General features: G+C 41.3%; 1 protein-coding gene across 2 annotated transcripts; it reads right to left on the bottom strand.

Annotated features, from left to right (window-relative positions):
• Positions 1–14,497: 14,497 nt before the first annotated feature.
• LOC136490620 (protein LITTLE ZIPPER 4-like) lies at positions 14,498–15,681 on the bottom strand. Of its 2 annotated transcripts, XM_066486827.1 has the most exons (3): positions 15,488–15,681; positions 15,174–15,261; positions 14,498–14,930 (listed from the first exon to the last, which is right to left on the bottom strand). In XM_066486827.1, exons 2-3 carry the CDS (start codon positions 15,176–15,178, stop codon positions 14,600–14,602), a joined length of 336 nt encoding a protein of 111 aa, XP_066342924.1. In that variant the 5' UTR covers positions 15,179–15,261; positions 15,488–15,681; the 3' UTR covers positions 14,498–14,599. The 2 variants fall into 2 exon arrangements, with proteins under 2 accessions (XP_066342924.1, XP_066342925.1); XM_066486828.1 differs by lacking the exon at positions 15,174–15,261.
• Between the last annotated feature and the right edge of the window lie 4,940 nt (positions 15,682–20,621).

Here is a 20,621-nt window from a genome sequence, read left to right as displayed (position 1 = left end):
GATTAAAAAGTAAAAACACAACTGTTCATGATGATCAACGATGAACAAGTATGATTTCTCTTTTTAATCTGTGGCAGAAACTTATAACTAGTTTTTCTCCCTCATACTAACTCCAAATATGATGGTTTTTTTCCTAAAATTTTCTAAAATCATGCTCTATTATTTTAGTCTAGTCATCTATCTTTGTCACTAATTTTGAACAATTCAAATTTTAAATTTTAGAAAATAACAACTTCAAACTTGATTTTCAAATACTAAATGATTTCAGCTGTAAAGGTGATGAATATAAAAGTTGTATAACTCGTCAAGATCTCCTACTTTTGTTTTGGTCATTTCTTTATTTCATAAAGTGTTAAGTGATTTCATAAAGTTTTAGTAGGAGATAGAGTGAATGTTCAAATAGAGTCATCTAGATGTTGCAAAGGGTAGTCTCACACACATGCATAAATGTAGTCTTACACATATACAAAAATATGTAGTCTTACACACGTACATAAATATATAGTCTCACATGCATGCATAAATGAAGTCTTACAAACACACACTTACACAAACACTCCACGTTCAATAACTAGCTAGCCCGCTGTAACGACTTTCCCCTTGACACCTTTTCGTTCCCATGGCACTATGTCTTTGGGGAGGTTCTTTTCCACAACACTAATCTTCTTAGGAAAGTCTATGAATAGCGGTATCTCATCGTAGTTATGGTAAGCTTCAACATCGTCCACACCATCAACTCCAATAATGTGTTGTTTCCTGGAGGCAACCACGTGCTTTGTCTTTTTTTCGAGGGGAGGTTACTTTGTGGGTCAGACATATAGAAAACTTGTGCGACACATGAAGCGAGCACCCAAGGGTCATCTTGGTAGCCTAGATTCTCAAGGTCCAAGACTCTCAATTCTATCTCGTTCAGTTGGTGTTGTTTGATCCAGTGGCATCAAAACAGGGCCACCGTTATATCCCTTCTATAGTCAAGTTTCCCATATCTCTTCAATGATGCCAAAGTATTGGATCTTTTGCCCCAATCCATCGAGAGCCTCTATTCGAACACCATTGTTTTGGTTCACATATTTACTATCCTTTGTGTGGGTATAGTATGTATACCCATTGATGTCATAAGCATTCCAAGATGTCACTTGTCTCGATGGCCCCTCCACCAACCTACTGATGATAATAGAGTCTATGGTTTCTTCAGGCGATATGTTTTGGTCCTTCAACCATGTAGTTAGTCATTGCTTGTGTTGTTTCATGACCCAATCATCCAAACGGCCATTTCTCTCTGCCATAATGATAGCCAAGTGTTCATCAATGTACGGTTGCATTAGTTGTGTACTCTGCAAGACACTGTAATGCGCCCTGACTCACCTCTTTGTAATCATGGTTGATGAACACTTTTCTACCACTGGTGCCCTTCCCAGCCAGCCTACCCTTGTGATGAGAATCGAGTTTACCAATCCCTTTCTGCACTTTTAGGTACTCTTGACAGCACTCGATGACTTCTTCAGTATTGTAACCCTCTATCATGGAGCCCTCTGGGTATGCTCGATTATGCACATATTGACTTAGAACCGACATGAACCGCTTGTAGGACCACATTTCATGCAAGTCGCAAGGGCCCAGCGCCTGTATCTGATGAACTATGTGAATCATGAGATGTGGCATTATATCAAAAAAAGCAGGAGGTAAACACATCTCTAGTTGGTTTTGTGTCTCCACCACAAATTCATGTAGGTCACCTAGCTCTTGCTTGCCAATCGTCTTCTGTGAGATCTTCGAAAAGAAGTAGCACATGCAGGTGATGGCCATTTTCAAGAACTCTGGCTTTATAGCCCTGATTGCAATAGGTAGAAATACTGTCAGCATCACATGGCAATCGTGAGCCTTGTAGTGTGTTATTGACAGGTCCTTCATCGACACTAGCTTCTTCACATTTGCTGAAAACCCAGTTGGGACTTTGATCCCCCTCAGGAAAATGCATATAGCCCTCTTCTCGTCTGGTGTTAGGTTAAAACACACCATGGGCAGAGTGTATTTTCCATTAGCCTTAGGTATTGGGTGAAGCTGTGGCATCATGTTTAGCTGCACCATGTCTTTCCAGTGCTTTCAGACCATTCTTTGACTTGCCTATGTCCATCAAGGTAGCAATGAGACTTTCAAAGACATTCTTCTACACGTGCATAGCATCAATGGCATGGGGGACCTCCAAGTCTGGCCAATAAGGCAGATACTGAAAGAAGATCGATTGTTTCTTGAAAGGTACGCCTTCGATAGGAGGTGTCCTTCTATCTCTGTTCGTCCCATCCGGATTCTTCTTTCCATAGACGACGCATATGTTTTTTACCATTCTGTACACGTGTTCTCTGTTATGACGTCTCTCCGGAGGGGGTTCAATCTCTAGGACATTGTCATAAAATCTAAAGAACAACTTGTTGTGGTACTTGTGACTTGTCTCTAAGAAGCATCGGTTCCTTAGGTAAACTATCTTATTGGATGCATCTAGGTACACCCATGTAGTACCATCCAAGCAAACCAAGCATCTCATCTTTCTTTTGATCTGTCCAGACAAAGCAAACAGCGCGGGGTAATCATTGGTAGTAACAAATATTATTGTTCTACATATGAAGTCCTCCTTTCGGAACGCATCGTACATCTGCTCCCCATGCCTCCATAGCCTCTCCATTTTTGCATCAAAGGCTCGAGGAACACGTCTATATCAATGCCTGGTTGTTTAGGGCTAGAAATAAGAATAGTGAGGAGAAGGTACTTTCTCTTCTAACACAACCATGTTGGGATGTTGTACATGGTCAAGATCATTGGCCATGTGCTGTGGTCGCTCATCCTCTCATTGAAGGGATTCATTCCATTGGTGCTCAAGCCAAACCATACATTCTTTGGGTCATCGTTGAATTCTTTGTGCTTCTCATCAAACCTTTGCCACTGACTACAATCAGCCAGGTGTGCAATCTTATCATCATCCACCTTGCGCTCATCATCCCACCATGTCATGAGTGTGGCTTTTTTAGGGTTTAGGAAGATACGTCTTAAGCGGTCGGTCACTGAGACGTACCACATTACCAAGGCAGGAATTCTTCTCTGCTTTGCATCGTTGCCTAATGGAGTGTCCTCTAGGGAGTTGAGATTCTTGTACCACCTTTTTTATACTCTTCTTATTCCTCTTTTTCCCCATGGAGGCTTTGTCCCCACCGTAAAGGTCATTATTCTTGTACCGACTGGCCCCACACCGGGGACATTTATCCAGTGACTTGAACGTTTCACCACGAAAAAGTATACAGTGGTTGGGGCATGCATGGATTTTTTCAACCCCCATTGTCAATGGACTTATGACCTTCTTCGCTTGATATGTGTTGGCAGGAACTGAGTTTGGTTGTGGCAGCACCCATGACAGGAGATGCAATAGATCATTGAAACTATAGTCTGACCAGCTGTACTTAGCCTTCAGGATGAGCAGCTCAAGCACAAAACGTAGCAATGTCCAATGTGTCGGACAGCCCTTTTCAACACCATACACAGTCTCCTTCGATGCTTTTGTCACCCTTTCCAAATTTTCTAGACCTTTCGGGCTATTTAGTAAAATCTCTGGTCCAAGGGCTCGAATCATGTCCTCCAAATCATCTTCATCCCCGACACGTGCTCCACCATCATTATTGGCACCACCTTCGTCGTTACCATCCCAACCACCAATATCACCATCTTGTTCATTGCCAAACTCAAAATCCATTCATGCATCAAGCTCTGCTGAATATTAGGACAAGGATTCTATGGTTTCGTCGTTGTATTCCTCCTCATCCTCGTCGTTAACAATAACCGTTTCACCATGATAAATCCACACTACGTAGTCCTCAACAAATCCTCGCATAATCAAATGTGATCTGATGATAGTCACATCTGTCCATGCCATACGGTTCTTGCAATCTTTACAGGGGTAAATAATTGTATCCTTATTCTCTTTCAATGTCGTTGCATGCTTCTTTGCGGCTTCAATAAATTTATCCACCTCTTTCATGGAAACCTACCTTGAACCTTAACGAACCATACATCCAAGAGTTCCTGTACTCCATCTTTTACAACAACAACAAAACAAACATTAACGGACTACTTATTCAGATATATATAAAAATAAATCAAATTAATAATTACTTGAGAATAATTGTATATACTTCAGATATATATGAATATAAATCTAATATAATTACATGAAGCATACAAACACACCATGGTAGAGGAAAATTAATTAATGGTCCATTTATCCATAAATAATTAAAATACATATTTATTTATTACAATAAACAATTTCAAAGACAACAATTACCAACAATTATACTTTACCCAATAGCTTTCATACAAACCCTAGTCCAATTTCATCAAACATAAATTTACAAAAACGAAATTAATAAAAAAACCAAACCCTAGATCTAGATCCACATGCACATGAAACATCCCTAAAACTAACTAATTGTTCACTAAAATCAAGAAACATAGACCAAATAAGGGTATGATCTTGTTCCCCACGCTAATTTACCCTAGTACATTTAAAACTTGGGTCTAATTTGCTTCATAAATAGCTTAAGCACCATAGAAGAGAGAGAACAACAAAACTCTAATTACTCACTAACCAACCATTAAAACTTCAAAAAAAGTGTGGAATGACATTTTCTTACCTTCTACAACCTCTCCACCAAAGGATTTAAGACCAAAACCTCCCCCCCTTAGTAGAGCAATTTTTGGGAGATGCCCAAGGCCTCCCCACCTTTCTTTCACGGGTTGGAGTGAGTGATCTGAGGAGGAAGAAGGTGCTGTTGTTGTTTTATATGTGAGTCATTTGTAGGGGCGGCTGGTGATTGAGCCGCCCCTACAAATCGGAGCTATTTATATGGAGTCATTTGTAGAGGCGGCTCAATCACCAGCCGTCCCTACAAATAGCAATGTCGGGGGTGGCTGGTGAGTGAGCCGCCCCTACAAATCAGACCCATTTATAGGGGAGGCTCGTATCACCAGCCGCCCCTGTTATTCCATTTGTAGGGGCGGCTGGTGTCTGGGCACCCGAGCATGGCACTGTAGGGGCGGCTCCATCACCAGCCGCCCCTACAAAAAATTTGACCCATTGCTAAAAATTATTTTTTACGTAGTGCCCCCTTCCTTATATACTTTGGGCATGGGGTTATAGAGTCATATATATCCTAATTAGTTTATAGATAAATTTTCTATTTGGTCATAATAGAGTCCTAGTCTAGTCAGTTTCCTTGTATATCCATGATGCCATGTCCATATTTTAGGATATATAGCAATGGATAGAATTGGGAATCCACTGTTTGGTAGAGCTCCATTTCCTGATTCTTAGCTCAAGCCCCTTGATTCTTTGGTGGAGTGATTGTAGTTGATTCTGGTGAGGGAGCGATGTGGTTAGCATGTGAGAATTGATTCTAGAGTGATTTTGGTGTAGATTGAATAGTGAGTTGCATGGAGCAGGTTTTTTAACTCCTAGCTCCCAGTGTAAATGGAAAAGTGATTGTCTACTCTTCACTAGAATTTATACAGTTTTACTATTTGGATAAGGAGGAGTGATTTTTAGGGAGAATCCGCTCCGAGGTGCTCTACCAAACAAACTCTAAATGCTAATATCAAAACCATAAAAATGTGAAAACAACATAGAAATTAACAACTAAGATAACAAATTTACAAGTGCTTGAAATATGGCAACATTTTATGTTCATTCTAACTCAAACTCAATTATTATTTCTCTCTCTCTCTCTCTCTCTCTCTCTCTCTCTCTCTCTCTCTATCTATCTATCTCTCTCTCTCTCTCTCCATGCAAATATCAAGTTGTATGTCAACATCCAAAACTTAATTCATATGCAAGGAGGAGCTAGTATACCATCAATTGTTAATATCATTGTGAAAAAACTATGAGTAAACAATTGAACAATTATTCTACATTCAATATAATCCCTACTCAATTTCAAGTCTAAATAAAATTATTGAACTATCTTTGAATCATCAATGTCCAAATAAATAGTAAACCCTACCCCATCTCTAGCTACCTAGGTAGCACTAGCCGCTAATCAAGCAATTAATTTAATTAACAAAACATTCATAATTTCATAATCAAAACCAAAAGCATATATCTAGATCTAAAACCATTACTATTCAAAATTAACTAGTAAAAACCATAAAGATGAAGCCATGCAGGCTAAATAATGAGAGAATTTTGTTTTCCTACTCAATTTACCATAGGCTCTCCAAATATTGGAGCTAATTTCGTGTCTAATTGCAACAAAACCATGCATGGACGGAGATAAACCAAAACCTAATTAAGCAAGTAATCAAGCACTAAACTTTAAAAAGATGTTTAGAATGCCATAAACTTACCTTCTAGAGTCACCTCCTCCAAGAAAATCAAGAGCAAGACCTTTCCCCTTGTGTTTCCAATTTTAGGGTTGCTCTTGCGAGCTCCCCTTCTCATTCTTAAGCTACAGTTCTATCCCAAAAAAGAAAGAAGGGGCTGCTTATATATTTAGGGTCATTTCGAGAGGTACCTAGTCTTACTAACCACCTCTAGAAATGGAGGTCATTTTCGGAGACGTGATAAGGCCATTGGCCTCTTGAAATCAATTTTCATATGTGATTTGTTAGTTGTGGCCCCATAGAGGTGTGTCTAGATGCGGTTCTTGATCTAGCCGCATTCGGGGGGGGGGGGGGGGGGGGGGACTAAAAACTGGGGCGCCTCTAAAAATTATCGTTGTAGTAATGATAAAATATTCTAAAAGGAAAATTAGTAACCACAATGGATATGCCTTTAAAGTGTATCTTATTATCAGTGGTGAAGGACGGATGCAAATTAAGGTGTGGCACAACTATATCAATAGAGATCCATGCCTCTTTATGGTGGAGACATAGGAAAACATACTAGAGAAAACTAGGGTATAAAGAGGAGAAGATGGTGCACTAAAATCAAGATAAGGCAGAAACCCTACCTAACCATATTGTGCCTTCTGCCTCTACTTATTTTGTATAGTACATTTTTTTGGCAGTATTCGGTTTTGTAAATGTTAACATATATCTGTTTAGAAACATGGTCAAAGTTTACGAAGTTCAATTTAGAGCAAAACTAAAATGACTTACTATTTAGAATGAATGGGGTATGTGGTAGAACTACGTATTAGAAGAAATTGCTAACAAACTTTGAACTCTAGCTATATACTCCGTCCATCTCAAAAAAAAATGCAATTATCTTTTCTTTAGAAGTCAAACAATTTTAAGTTTGATCAAATCTATATAAAAAATACTAGTTAACATCTATGGTACCAAATAAATATTATTGGATAATTATAAAATATATTTTATAATAAATTTATTTTGAAATATAAATGATGATACTATTTTCTATAAATTTAATCATAAATTTGACAAGTCAAACTTAAAATTGCATTCTTTCTATGCTCTCCAAAAGTAGGGCTCGAACTGCCCCCTCAGACCTCTCATCGCCCATCAGCTCTCGCAGTCTCGCAGCCTCGATACGCCCTCGCACCGCTCAGTTGCAGTAGGGGTGAAATAATTTGGAACATTCATGCTAGCAGCATTCGTTGTGTCCAGCCTTTAATCACACACATGCTGCAAGACAATAGACAGACTTGACACGGAACAAAGATGGGAGATCGGGCAATCCATTGCAGGATCGCGCAGTGGTCTTTTGCAACAAACAGGATCATATTCGTCCTCAGGCTCTCGGCGGGCGCCATCTTAGCTAGCCTCGCCGACGCGTCGGATCATATTCGACCTGCTTGCAGTTTAGCCCCACTCCCTTGCAACCATCTACGAATGTATCCGAGGAATCCCTTTCCTCTGGTCCAACTTCAGCCGAGCCGTCTACATCTCAGGCAGGGGTCTCCTCACTCATCAGCAAAATTGATGACTATGACCACTCATGAGTAGGGATGAAAATGGTACGGATATTTTTCGACCGTATTCGAAACCGAATCCGTTTAGAGGGGTTGAGATCTGTCCGTATCCGAGTCCGGATATCCAACATCCGATACCAGTATCCGTATCCGAATACTCAAATCGTATATTTATGATGTCGATATCCAATCGTATCATATCCGACATAGTTGACACTATCCGTATTCGAATCCGAATCCGGACAGAAATATGAAAACAAATGTAATATCGGTGATATCCTGTCCGTATCCGATCCGTTTTCATCCCAACTCATGAGCTAGTGGAGATTCAGTTCATGATTTTTTTTTATTTGAAAAGAACTTGATTATATATTCAAAAAGATATGTACCGGTCCATTTTCTATTGCTACACCAATATTATAAAAAATTATGGTTCAATATGAAAATCATGTATTATTGAATAATAGAACAACTGAGCTCATGTATTGTTTATTTTTTATTAAATAAAGATAAAAATACATATACTTCCATTTTCTGTTGCTACAGCAAATTATAATGAAAATCGTACATTACTAAATAAACAAAATAATGAGCTCCTGCATGAATTTACTTTGATTAAATTAAATGTAAAATACATGAGATTTTACGATAATTAATCATAAACTAGTTTCTTTTAACCCATAGCAGAAAATATATTTGTCCACTTTATTTGATAAAATCCATACTTTTCAGAATCCGCATCACATCTTAATTTGAAGTTTGAGCCACATGTAAGACACAAAAACTAATGATATACTCCTTATGTCCTAAAACATAGAGGATCAGAGTTCGAAATTTATACCAAAATACAACGTGGCAGAAAATATTAAGATTTCTATTAAACTTGACGTCACCCAAAATAGCTAACCAATAATTTAGAAAATAACAACTGAACTGCTCGATCCTTCCATCCTAATTTGTAAGGGATAAAATGGTCCTTTGTCAGGGTTTCTAATTTTGCTTGAAAATCGTTTGTATATCTTATATTTCAGGAAAGAGCTAGGTGTTGTGACGAAGGGCTACTACATGGAAATAGGTTCGCATATGCCTCCACATGCATGTGAAGTGGATGGCTTTGCTGGCGCTCGTGCAAACCCGAAGGGACCTTTAAAGATTGCACAACACAAGTCGGAGTTGGAGATATGCTGAGGTTTGTACAGCAGCCTAAGATGACACACATTTAAGACTAGGGCCTCTTAGAGCAAGTGTAATATGGAGGTGGTTAGCATGCTGTATTCTGAGGTAGAGGAGAAAAAGGAGGAGAGAGAAGAAAGGTGAGTTGTAAGTTTGCAGCTAGCTAAAAGCACATAAACCAAAAAAAACTTTGTGAGAGGAAGGGATGTGTTATAAGTAAACCAACTGCTATATGAATTGGCTAATAAGTGGGTTGTAAGGATCAATACAGTCAGTTGAAGGTTGCATTATTAGCCTTGCTCTTAGGACAGCCCCGGCCCAATGCGCGCCACTCTAGTTGTCAGCCCCACATTTCACGTCTGCGCAACGCCTCCAGCTCACATGGATTAGTGGTTCTGCCGAGCATCAGAGGAACCGAGTGCCCAAGTTGACAAAAGTCTGAAGTTGTTGCGCTATGGGCATTGTGATAGATACTTAAGAAAGCTTTTGGGGCGTTGTGCCAAAGCTAAAGCTGCTTATCATTAGGCCTCATGTGTCTCTATCTTCGTGTCATGGTGTGTAGCTTTAAGGTGAAGCATATATGATATGCCTGTGTTGGTTCTGCTCTTATGTTCCACTTATTGAGGTTTTGTTTGGTTGTACTCGTGTTCTCCTCAAGGCTTCTTTGGATGCACTCCAAGCCACATTGTTGGGAGGGATTAAGGTGGCTCATTCCACGTGTGTCGGATGGTTATTATCTGTTCTGACACATGTGAAATAAGGTGGATAAGAGTGTACCCATATAAGGATTAGGTGGTCAATTTTTTCACCCCTCCCCTTGACCGCCATTGCCATTGTTGTTCATCATAGCCATAGACCCCACTACAACGTTTCATCGAAACATGCAACATCGTGGTATTCTACAACCGGTGTTGCGAAGGCGGCAAACATATGATGCTTGTTGTATGCGGATGATGCTACTATATTCGCAAACCTAAATAATTTTCAAAAAAAAATCCTACATTTTTTGGAGAATGCTCGGGCCTAAAAATCAATATGGAGAAGATGGAGATCTTTCCAATAAGACTTGAGCCTAACACGGTCCCTTCACTCATCCAATTTCCTAGGAAAACTTGGCACTTTCCCAGATAATACCTAGGGTTACCACTTCATACAAGGAAGCTAAGGAAAACTAAAGTCCAGACGCTAGTAGATAAGATCAGGGCCAGGTTGCTGGGATGGAGAGGGAAAGATTTTGTCAACTTCTAGAAGAGAACATTAGTAAAAAAAACGGTTCTCTCATCCATACCAATCTATCATTCACAGTGTTCCAGGCACAGAAAGGGGTTCTCAAAAGGATTGACAGATTACGTCGTAGTTTCCTTTGGCGCGGTGAAACACCAGAGAACGGTAGTGGGGGACACTAGTTGATAAACTGGACCACCACTTGCCTCCCAAAGGAAAAGGGGGGAGTTGGTAATATGGATTTAGAAATATCCACGTTAGCTTTGAGATTGAGATAGCTATGGTTCAAGTGGAGATAGAAGGAAAGAGCATGGACTCAATTGGAAGTTCCATGTGACAGAACCGATCATGAACTTTTCAATGCATCAACTATAGTAAACATTGGCAGTGGAAGAACAACATCGCTCTGGTCGTCCTCTTGGATAAATGGCACCTCGGCAAAAAGGATTGCACCTAGCTTGTTCCATAAGACACGCATGAAAAAGATTTCAGTACAAAAGGCACTAGAAAACAACAAATGGATCGATCACATCTATCCACCAGGTTCATATGAGGAGGTACTAGATTTTGTAAATCTCTGGGAGGCCATCAAGGACACGCCATTTATCAGCAGGGTGGAAGAAGACATAAGATGGCGTTGGATAGAAAACCCTACATAATCCAATTAGAGGGTGCCTTTTCCAAAATCAGATTAATGCCAATTTGGAAGGCCAGAACGGAATCGAAATGTAAATTCTTCGCTGGGACCTTATGCATAAAAAAATCGAACCGCAAACAACTTAATGAAGCGAGGATGGATGGATGACCCTACGTGCAAACGTTGCAAAATGATCAAGAGACACCAACACACCTTTATAAAGACTGCCCTTACACAAGGAAGTTTGGGAGGTGATCAAATTGTGGTACCATTTAACTGATCTCAGCATGGTAAACTCAAGTGGCTCGCTTCATAACTTCTGGAGATGTATGTAGAAGGAAAATCGACAAAAATCAAAGACGAAGCTTTGACGAAATCTTAATATACTTTTGGTGGAATATCTGAAAAGAGAGAAATAGGCGAACCTTTCAATAAAAAAAGTTTGAACCCAAGACAAGTTGCCATGTTGTGCAAAGATGACATCAATCAGTATACAATGGCAACCGCACCAACCCAAAATGCAACGAACTACAGTGGGACTAATTTTGTTTTTTCTACTGGTTGCACTTTTACAGTTGTTTTTGGAGGCTGTCTTTGGCTTTGTTTTCCTTTCTGCTTTGGTTGTTTCCGGTCGTTGTTTTTGGCATAGCATGTCAGTTCGGTTGTAATTCGTGCTTTTAAATTCTCTTTTATTTTTTCCAACGTCTAATAAAATCAGCGGCAAAACTTTTGCCATCATTTCTAAAAAAAATGGAGGCTGAATATCTACATTCAAATGGAGTAATAGTGATTTAGTTTCCTCTCTTTTCAGTCAGTTTTTGCTTTTGACTGCTGTCCTCTATTGTATTTTTTTCTTATTTTTTTCATTCTATGCCATCCTCGCAAATCTAACAGAGTGATTGAGATATAACCATACACACACTCCCAAAAGTTGCTTCAAAAAAAATGCAAATGGTTAGCAGCCCATCCTAATGGTGTTTTAGCCCGACCTATAACAGCGATGTTTTCGGCCGGCCCATTCTTGTAAGCATATATATCGCTTAAATGGCCCTACTAGACATGTTTTAGCCCCGCCTATAACAGTGATGCTTTAGGCCAGCGGTCGGCCCATTCATGGAAGCCCAATATTGATAAAAGGGCCCATCTAGACGAGATCCGCAAGAGATCGAGATTCACGATCGAAATCGGCCATCTCTCCTCGCAAATAATCGGCGATCTCTTGCCGCCGCCCTATCATCATCCCCTATTCCCCTGCGACGAGCGAACCGGATCTGCTGCCGCCTTTTTCCAATTACCACACGCTTCTCGGATTCACCCGCACCGGATGATTCCGTACAGGAAAGCAAAGAGATTCAGAAAAATAAATGATGCTCCTTATTATTACTTGTTCCGTTGCTCAAGTTGTGCTTCGCGCGCCCCGCCCCGCCCGCTCGCGGACGAGTGATGATTGTGTTTGCGGTCAGCAGTGTCCGTGGCCGTGTGGGGGCGCTCTCCGCGCAGTGGCCGGGATCGGATCGTTCAAACAGGTAATCAGGTGGCTTCGCAGAGCTGCCGTCTGATGCAGATTTCTGCGTCGACCTGGCTGGTCCCGTCTCCCGTCAGTCTCGTCTCGTGGCAACCCTTTACATGTGCTGACTTCGTACTCGGTCCATCGGCCGGCCTGGCCAGTCGGCACATGGATGCACGTCGGACGATTCATGCTTGGGCCTGCTGTAGCTGTGACAGAGATTTTGCGTTATGTACTGATTTAGAACTAACAAGATTGCAATATCCATATGAGCTCACTTTATGCAAAGGTCTTGTTTTTTTTTTTTTTTTTGACATAGTGTTCCTCTGTGAATGCTCAGCGTGTTGAGCCGATGGAAACTGCAGTATTGATGGCTCTGCCGTTGCCCAAACAACTGAACAAGGACATCCAAGATTGGGAAGGCAACTCGGCATGGGCGTTGGCCCAGCAGCAGGCCACTGGAAAGTTTGTCTTTGCTTCAACATTGGCATATTTTTCGACTAACATGGTCTTGATCAGTGAAAACCAACTTGGTAGACGTTATCACGTCAATATCACCGAAACAAACACCTAAACAGTCAAGTAATAAGGTGCTATAGTACTCAGAAGGTCTTTCCAATGTCACTGCTACAACTTGGTGAAGCAGTCAGTGTTCTTCATCTACATCAGCGTTTTTACTTCATCAACAAAGGCATCCATGGCATCTACTTATTCTGGTCTGGTCAGTACCCAAAGATCATGTGCACGCTTAGTTACATGTCTATGCTAAGTTTAATTCAGCCGATCATTCCCTGTGCACACTGGTCTGTGGACCATACGTCCGGTTCGTTTGGGCTTGTTTGGCTGATAAGCAATAGCTGAAAGTACTGTTGGCTGATTTGGTGTGAGAGAAAAATATTGTTCGTTGGCTGAAAAAGTATGGCTTATAAGCCTACGAACCGGGCGATAACAATGTCCTCAGTCTGCTACGCAAGTCTCACAGTGAACTGTTGGATGGACGGTTCGCGGTCTGATTGCTGTCAGGCCTATGTTTGGTTACAATGTGCAAGAGAACAGCTGATCAGGGTGATGTAATCTAGGAAGTGTGGATCTGTCAAATAGCTCCTGGACTCTTGGCTATGTGGGGAAAAGCACGGACATGATGGGCATGATGCTTCTTGCATGTGCAGCACAGGAAATAAGGGCTACTGATTAGTGCAATCTATAATACAGTTTCTTTCTCTCTTTTTTTTGTTCCCTCTGTTGTGGTTCCGATTGAACTTGGTGGTGCCCAGTGAGCCAATTGGATGGTTTGTTCTACCATGATCGAGAAATTAAATTCACCCAGTTCAGTCCACTGACAAACTGATCTTTTTACTTGGCAGAGAGTAATGCTGGCGACTGGTGAGTGGTGACTGTTGGCCTCTTGATTTTGACTAATGGATATGCCAACAGAGTAACATGCTTATGTTGGAGGTTAGTTTTCTGTCCTTATAAACTACTGCATTGTCACATAGTCTCATGGAGCTTGAATGCCACTTGTACAAGTGTATACTTAAGCAGCATATCCTTGCCATTTCTGCAGTTTAAGATGCTATCTCAAATGAGCATTTAGCCTTCTGAATTGTCAAACCTGATGATTGTCCTATTCCATTGCTTTGTGGTTGGGCTATTTGATATTTTTGCACTGCACTTAGACAACCTACACTGTACTGAGTTTTTCGTGTAAAAAGATGGTAGCACCATGTATTAGATTGGCACATCATCATCGAGCATGCAGCAGATAGCTCTACATGTCCTAACGATCACAGGGAAGAAAGAGCTGCTTAAGCACCACTGCCATACAGCACACGATGTGCTGCTGAATCCTTCTGGAGGGATAGCTAGATCGGCTGGTGTGAATTTCAGCCGGAGTTCACTGTTCATGACTGAAATTCACAGTTCACTCTCTCACAAATTCATCCATCCAGATTCCTCCAAATACCCCTAGCTGATCTAGCTATCCCTCCAGAAGGATTCAGCAGCACATCATTAGGCATGCAATTCCATTAGGCCATTAGCTAAAACGAAGCAGACGTTCTTGACATGCATCCAGAAGAGGTAAACCGGTAATGATAACTACAAACTTATAGCTAGCTCGTGACTAGAACTAATCAAGCCGCATCAGTTTGCGACCGCCTTCTTTGGCTTGGGCGACGCCGCCTTCTCGTGGCCGGCATGCGCCCCTAGACCTGGAGCGGCGGCATTGAGGTCCGGGATCGGCGTGCGGTTGCCTGCTGCTGCCGCCACATTCCCGTTGGCCTTGGCGTTGCCGTTGTTGTTGGCCGCCGCCGCCGCCGTTTTGGCGATGCGCTGCTTGAGCTCGGTGAGCAGGGCCTGGTTCTCCTGGTTCAGCAGCAGCGCCTTCTTGCGCAGCCGCTCGTTCTCCTTCATGATGAAGCAGTTCTGCAGGTACAGCTTCGCGTTCAGTCTGTCCATCCTCGATCGCCCTTGCCTGCCATGCCACAACAGGGAACGAAACGAAGTTAGTAGAGATAGCAGTCAGACATGGTTGCCTGTGGGGGCCCCATGTTTCAGAGTATCAGACATGTAAGACATGTAAGTCATGCAAAATGGAACAGCGTGCTAGCAGAGCAGCAGCAGTAGATACTGAAACACGTCCATTCTGAAACTTCTATTCAATAAAAAAAAGGACTGTAGAGAGTTTTGCTGATTCTAGGCACATCATTACACTTACACCATTGTGAATCAAGCATACTCCACGCTAGTACAGCCTCCCACTAGAAAGAGCATCCAACTTGCAAGGTTGGTTGCCAAGGCATCCCCTATAAACAAATCAAAGGCATTGGGGGCAGCAGATTGTGAAAAGCAGAAACGAACAAAAAGGGAATGAAGCACCAAGCGTTCTACTTGTACTGTTCTACACCATGGTACTAAGAGAGAAGGTGAGGCCCCATTTGCCACACATGGATCCATGATTGTGCATGCATGCAATGCACGAACCAAGCGCATCGCCATGGAAAAAGTGACGAGACTGAGAGCATGCATCACCTCGTTTGCCGCTCGCTGCCGGGGGCAAGACGGAGGCTAAAGCGTCTCGCTCACTCGAGTAGCAAGCAGAGGCCAGAGGGGGGGGCAGGCAGTGGATGGAGATTGCTGGTGGGGGCAGCAGAGAGCTGAGAGGCTGGAGGCAGGCAGCTGGGATCGATGGCGAAGTCCACCACTGCCTTTCTGCGACGAGCTTGTGTTGGGATTGCTGGCACATCCGGGTGGGTGCGTGGTGGGGCTTATTTATAGGCGCGCGACCTCGATCTCGCCTCGCCTCGCTGACGCGCGGGCCCGCGTGGTGGCACTGGCACTGGCACTGCATGGCGCGTCGCACGTACGAGGGGGCTAGCAGCCAGTCTGCCACTCATGACGCCTTTGAACTTGCGCAGAGGGACAGAGGGGATGCTATGATGCTCGGCCGGGCATGTTTGATCTACTCACGCAAAGATATCGTACGAGGTGTTCGAATACTAATAAAAAAATAAATTATAGAATTCATTAGTACTTCACAAGACCAATTTATTAAGCTTAATTAATCCATCATTAGCATATGTTTATTGTAGGCACATTGTCGAATTATGGACTAATTATGTTTAAAAAATTCATCTCACAAATTAGTTATAAACTGTACAATTAGTTTCGTAATTAATCTATATTTAATACTCTATGTATATGTCTGAATATTTGATGTAATAGCGACTAAAGTTTAAGAGGAGGGCAAACAAAGACAGAGGGATGTGCGGGGACGCAACGGGGGCGAGCGAGGCCGGGCGGCGGCAGGGCGGCGTAAATGGTGGCTAATCATGAGGGCGGGGTGTGGCTGCCTGGCCGGCTGGCCTCACGTGATGCTGGCCGGCCGCGTCTAGACTGCACGGCCGTCGGTGTCTCGCCGTTGCCGGCCGGTAGAAAACCGCACGTACAGAGAAATTATGGCCCGAGTTATGTTGCTAGCTTACTTTTTTTCTGCGAGGATGCTAGTTGCTTACTTATGGCACATCAGCACCCAAGGTCGTGTTGGGACGAAAGCTCGTGTAGCTCAACCACCGGCATGCCACATTTCACATAACATAGTCTGTGTTTGGATCCCACCCAAATTCTGGAAGCTAGCTTCTACAAGCTGGATCACTATAAGCTAGATTCTAAAAGCTGGATTGATAGACTGTTTGGATCCACAGCTTCCAAAAGCTATGACAAGCTACAGTACAGAGAAAAATTACAAAAAATACCCTTACTCAGTACATTCGACTACTGCTACGCCTAGGAGAAATACGGATGGGTAGAATAGTCTTTTAACATCTAAAAGCTACAAAAGTTAGGTTGGTTCAGCTTCCCAGATTGCATAATCTGAAGCTGTGTAGATTCTATAAGCTGGTTATAATCTAGACCATCATAGCTAAGCTAAGCTAAGCTAGCCCTGGTTTGTCAAGAGGTGATCATGCATCCACCGGACACACGAGTAAATTCTGCTGCATGATCTGGAGAGCCCCAACATGCAATGCTTCTCGCCACTGTACTTCATCCTTCCATTGCACACTCATGCATTCCTCTACTTTTACAGCGGGGAAGTGCAGCAACCGATGTTAATAGTCTACTAGAGCTTTATTTAGTGGTTTGACACTGGAGGCCAAGCCAGAATGGGTTAGTGAGAAAAGGGTCAAGCTGGGTACGACGAGGGGAAGGGGGGCTTCAAATGATGATGATGATGGGCCTCGACCGGCCCAAGATTCGTAATGATGGCTCGCCTCCGGGTCCTCGCTCATCATCACGCGCCACACCTCTTCTCTTTATTTATTTTTTTCACTCTTTCTTTATTTACCGTCTCCCTTTTTTTTTACAATACAAGGGGCATGATTATCATCGCTTTACTGCGCCACCATCGGGTGATCATGATCTCCTCTCCCAGCAATTGAATGCCTCACGATTGAAGGCCCTTTCTCACCTCCTCTGTTTTTACTGCACGCCTGCCATCTCTCATATCTTTTTCGCTCTTCCTTCTTTACCCTTTTCCTTTTTGGCTTGGGTACCGTTTAGTTTCACTTCATTTTGCAAAATTTTTCAAGATTCTCCGTCACATCGAATCTTTGGACGCATGCATGAAGCATTAAATATAAATAAAAAATAAAACTAATTACACAGTTTAGACGAAATTCACGAGACGAATCTTTTAAGCCTAATTAGACTATGATTGGACACTAATTATCAAATAACAACGAAAGTGCTACGGTACCATTTTCCAAAAAAAATCGCCAACTTGTTATTTGACAATTAGAGTCCAATCACAGTCTAATTAGGCTTAAAAGATTCGTCTCGTGAATTTTGTCTAAACTGTGTAATTAGTTTTATTTTTTATTTATATTTAATGCTTCATGCATACGTCCAAAGATTCGATGTGACGAAGAATCTTGAAAAATTTTGCAAAACTTTGGGAACTAAACAGGCACTTGGTTCACCTCTTGCTTTTGCAAGCAATGCACCTGCTGAACGTGGTTGCTGGCTTGCTGCAAACCGCAGTCCCTGAAGGAAATCCATGTGGCGGCAGCACTAGTGGTGCTGCTAGGATAGAAAAGGAGATCGAGAGAGAAAAAGAGGCAATGATTTGAACAACCTGGCGTTAAGAATGCAAATATTCGAGAGCAATTTCTGGAATTAAAGCATGTTTGGTTAGTTGCTAACGTTTTTTTAAAGTTATATACCCCTCCGTATATCGTTTATCCTAAGTCCAATAATTCTACATTTAGCCAAGTTTATAGAGAAAACACAAAATAGATATACTATGATACATTTGGTATCATAAATATTGATTTTTTAATAAGTTTGATCACACTCAACACGGTTTCACATAGAATAAAATAGGATGGCTTTTCTTTAGAGATGGAGGGAGGCTGTCCCCCCCTCCCCCCCCCCCCCACCCCCCACCCCCAAAAAAAAATGCAACTCTTTTTTTTTAAGAAGTTAAAGAATTCTAATTTTTCTAAATATATAAAATATTAACATTTATAATATCAAATTAGTATTATTAGATGAATCCATGGAATATATATTTTATACTAATCTGTTTGAGGCATAAACATACTTTATTATTCTAAACTTAGTAACTTTTCACTATATGGCTGATAACTTGCTAATAAATAATACACCGTCCATTCCGTTCTGTCCCAAAATTAATAATTTTCTAAGGTTTAAAATTTATCTAAAACAAAAATATTGGACACTACCTCCTAATGCAGAAGTTAATCATGAGTGCATGCAAACAATAATTGTCATATCTAGGAGATATTCTCTGGGAAAGGAAAGTTGGCAATGATACATTTGCTAGTGTCCTAAATCTGTATGAAAATTTCTATAAAGTTAATTATTGTGGAACAAAGGGCGTATAGTCGTTACGAGTTTTCTAGATATATAATACTATATATCTAGACATAATCCATATCAAGGTACGTAGCAAATGCTATATACTAAAAAAAAATACATAACAACTTATAATTTTGGATCGGAGGAGTAACAATAAAAACCAGCAAAGTTAGCCATAAAAATTGAGTTCGTGTGGCATATGGTGCTAACATGTGTGGTGTGAAAGAAATACTCCAGACACTAGAGACATCAACATAGCTAAATCAGAAAGGAAAAAAAAAGAACTTGGTTTCTGCTCTTTCTGAATTCCACGGTGCCATTGGTTTCTGTTTCAGAAAATGGAAAGTGTTCTGCCCTCTGCATCTTCAGTGCACTTAGTATATCTTTCGTTATTACATCATCATAAACGCATTGTCCATGGTTTGAACTTTGAAGTAAGTCTGTAATAATATAAATAAACAACAAGTCATTGGCGTCAAAACAAAAGCTTGTTACTAAATCACACGATCTTATAATGCCATGCTCAAGGAAACATTAGCATCAAATGGTATCCAATATCAGCCTATTCGTTTCGGCTGAAACGATCGTGAATTATTACTGCTGACTGGTTTGGTGTAAGAGAAAAATATTGTTCTGGCTTATAATCCACGATCGTTTACGACCAAACGAACATGCCGTATATAAATGGTCAAATCTGTTTTGTTTAAATGTTGCAATGTGTCCCATTAACTAGGCTACCACCACTTGAGAGTTGAGACACGCTTTTCCATCGATACCGCCAGTCTTTTCGGTGACATGGAGCATTGGATCGGAGTCTAGTCCTATATGCATGCCATTGATGATATATATATCACTGAAAAGTGCACGTTAAGCAGATTTTGAGCTCAGTTGCAATGCTCGCTTGTTTCAGCTTATTCTTCCTCACTATTGAATCATCCGAAACCATCCGAAATTTACTGTGCTGGGCACTATCCGAACACGGTGAGACACAGGATGCATCCATGAAAAAGGAAAAATGGAGAAAAAGTCTAACCAAATCTTTTCCAAGGCACTAGGAGAAGCATGATTGTACTGATTGAACTCCCCTGCAGCAATGCTAACACTAGACAGTAGACACATGATGACAGGACCAATAATGATTCATGTGACAGGTTCATAAAAAAGAGTTATGGTTCCAGTGACAGAGTGTAGTTACGCGCGGTCCAATCCTTGTCATAACTGTAACACCCTAGGTGTTAGGTTTGCACTTTTGCACTTGCATTGCATGAGCATAAGCATCATTCATTCATATATGAGCATAAACATATGAAACACTCATATGAAACATATAAAACATACCCTTTGTTATTCCATGTTACAACATGTGTATGCTTTATGGTCATGCTTGTTAATGCAAGTGGTTGATGTTAATCACTAAAACACCTTAGACATACTTAGGATGGTACATAGAACAAGTTTGGTATTCATGACTTAGATCCAAAACAGCCCCCAAGTCATAGTTATTCTAGAAACTCCAATTTTCATGATCCTACTTTGATCAAAGTTGAAGTATAGCATAGAGTATTTGCATGGTAGTGCACCCTTAAGCAAAGTTGTAGTACTTGACTAGAGTAACAACTTTCATTTTTGGGCCAAGGCCTAATTCAGTGCCTCACATAGTCCAACACAGCTCCAAAGTAGCAAAGAAATACTGTTTTTGGACTTGGAGAATTTGCTGAGTCCTAAAGCCATTTACAGTTTCAATGTGTCTCACTTGGGAGCATTGTATATGGCTAACCATTGAGAA

The sequence above is a fragment of the Miscanthus floridulus genome, chromosome 11 (assembly GCF_019320115.1).
Source record: "Miscanthus floridulus cultivar M001 chromosome 11, ASM1932011v1, whole genome shotgun sequence".
NCBI lineage: Eukaryota > Viridiplantae > Streptophyta > Magnoliopsida > Poales > Poaceae > Miscanthus > Miscanthus floridulus.
This window is presented reverse-complemented; position numbering and strand designations above follow the sequence as displayed.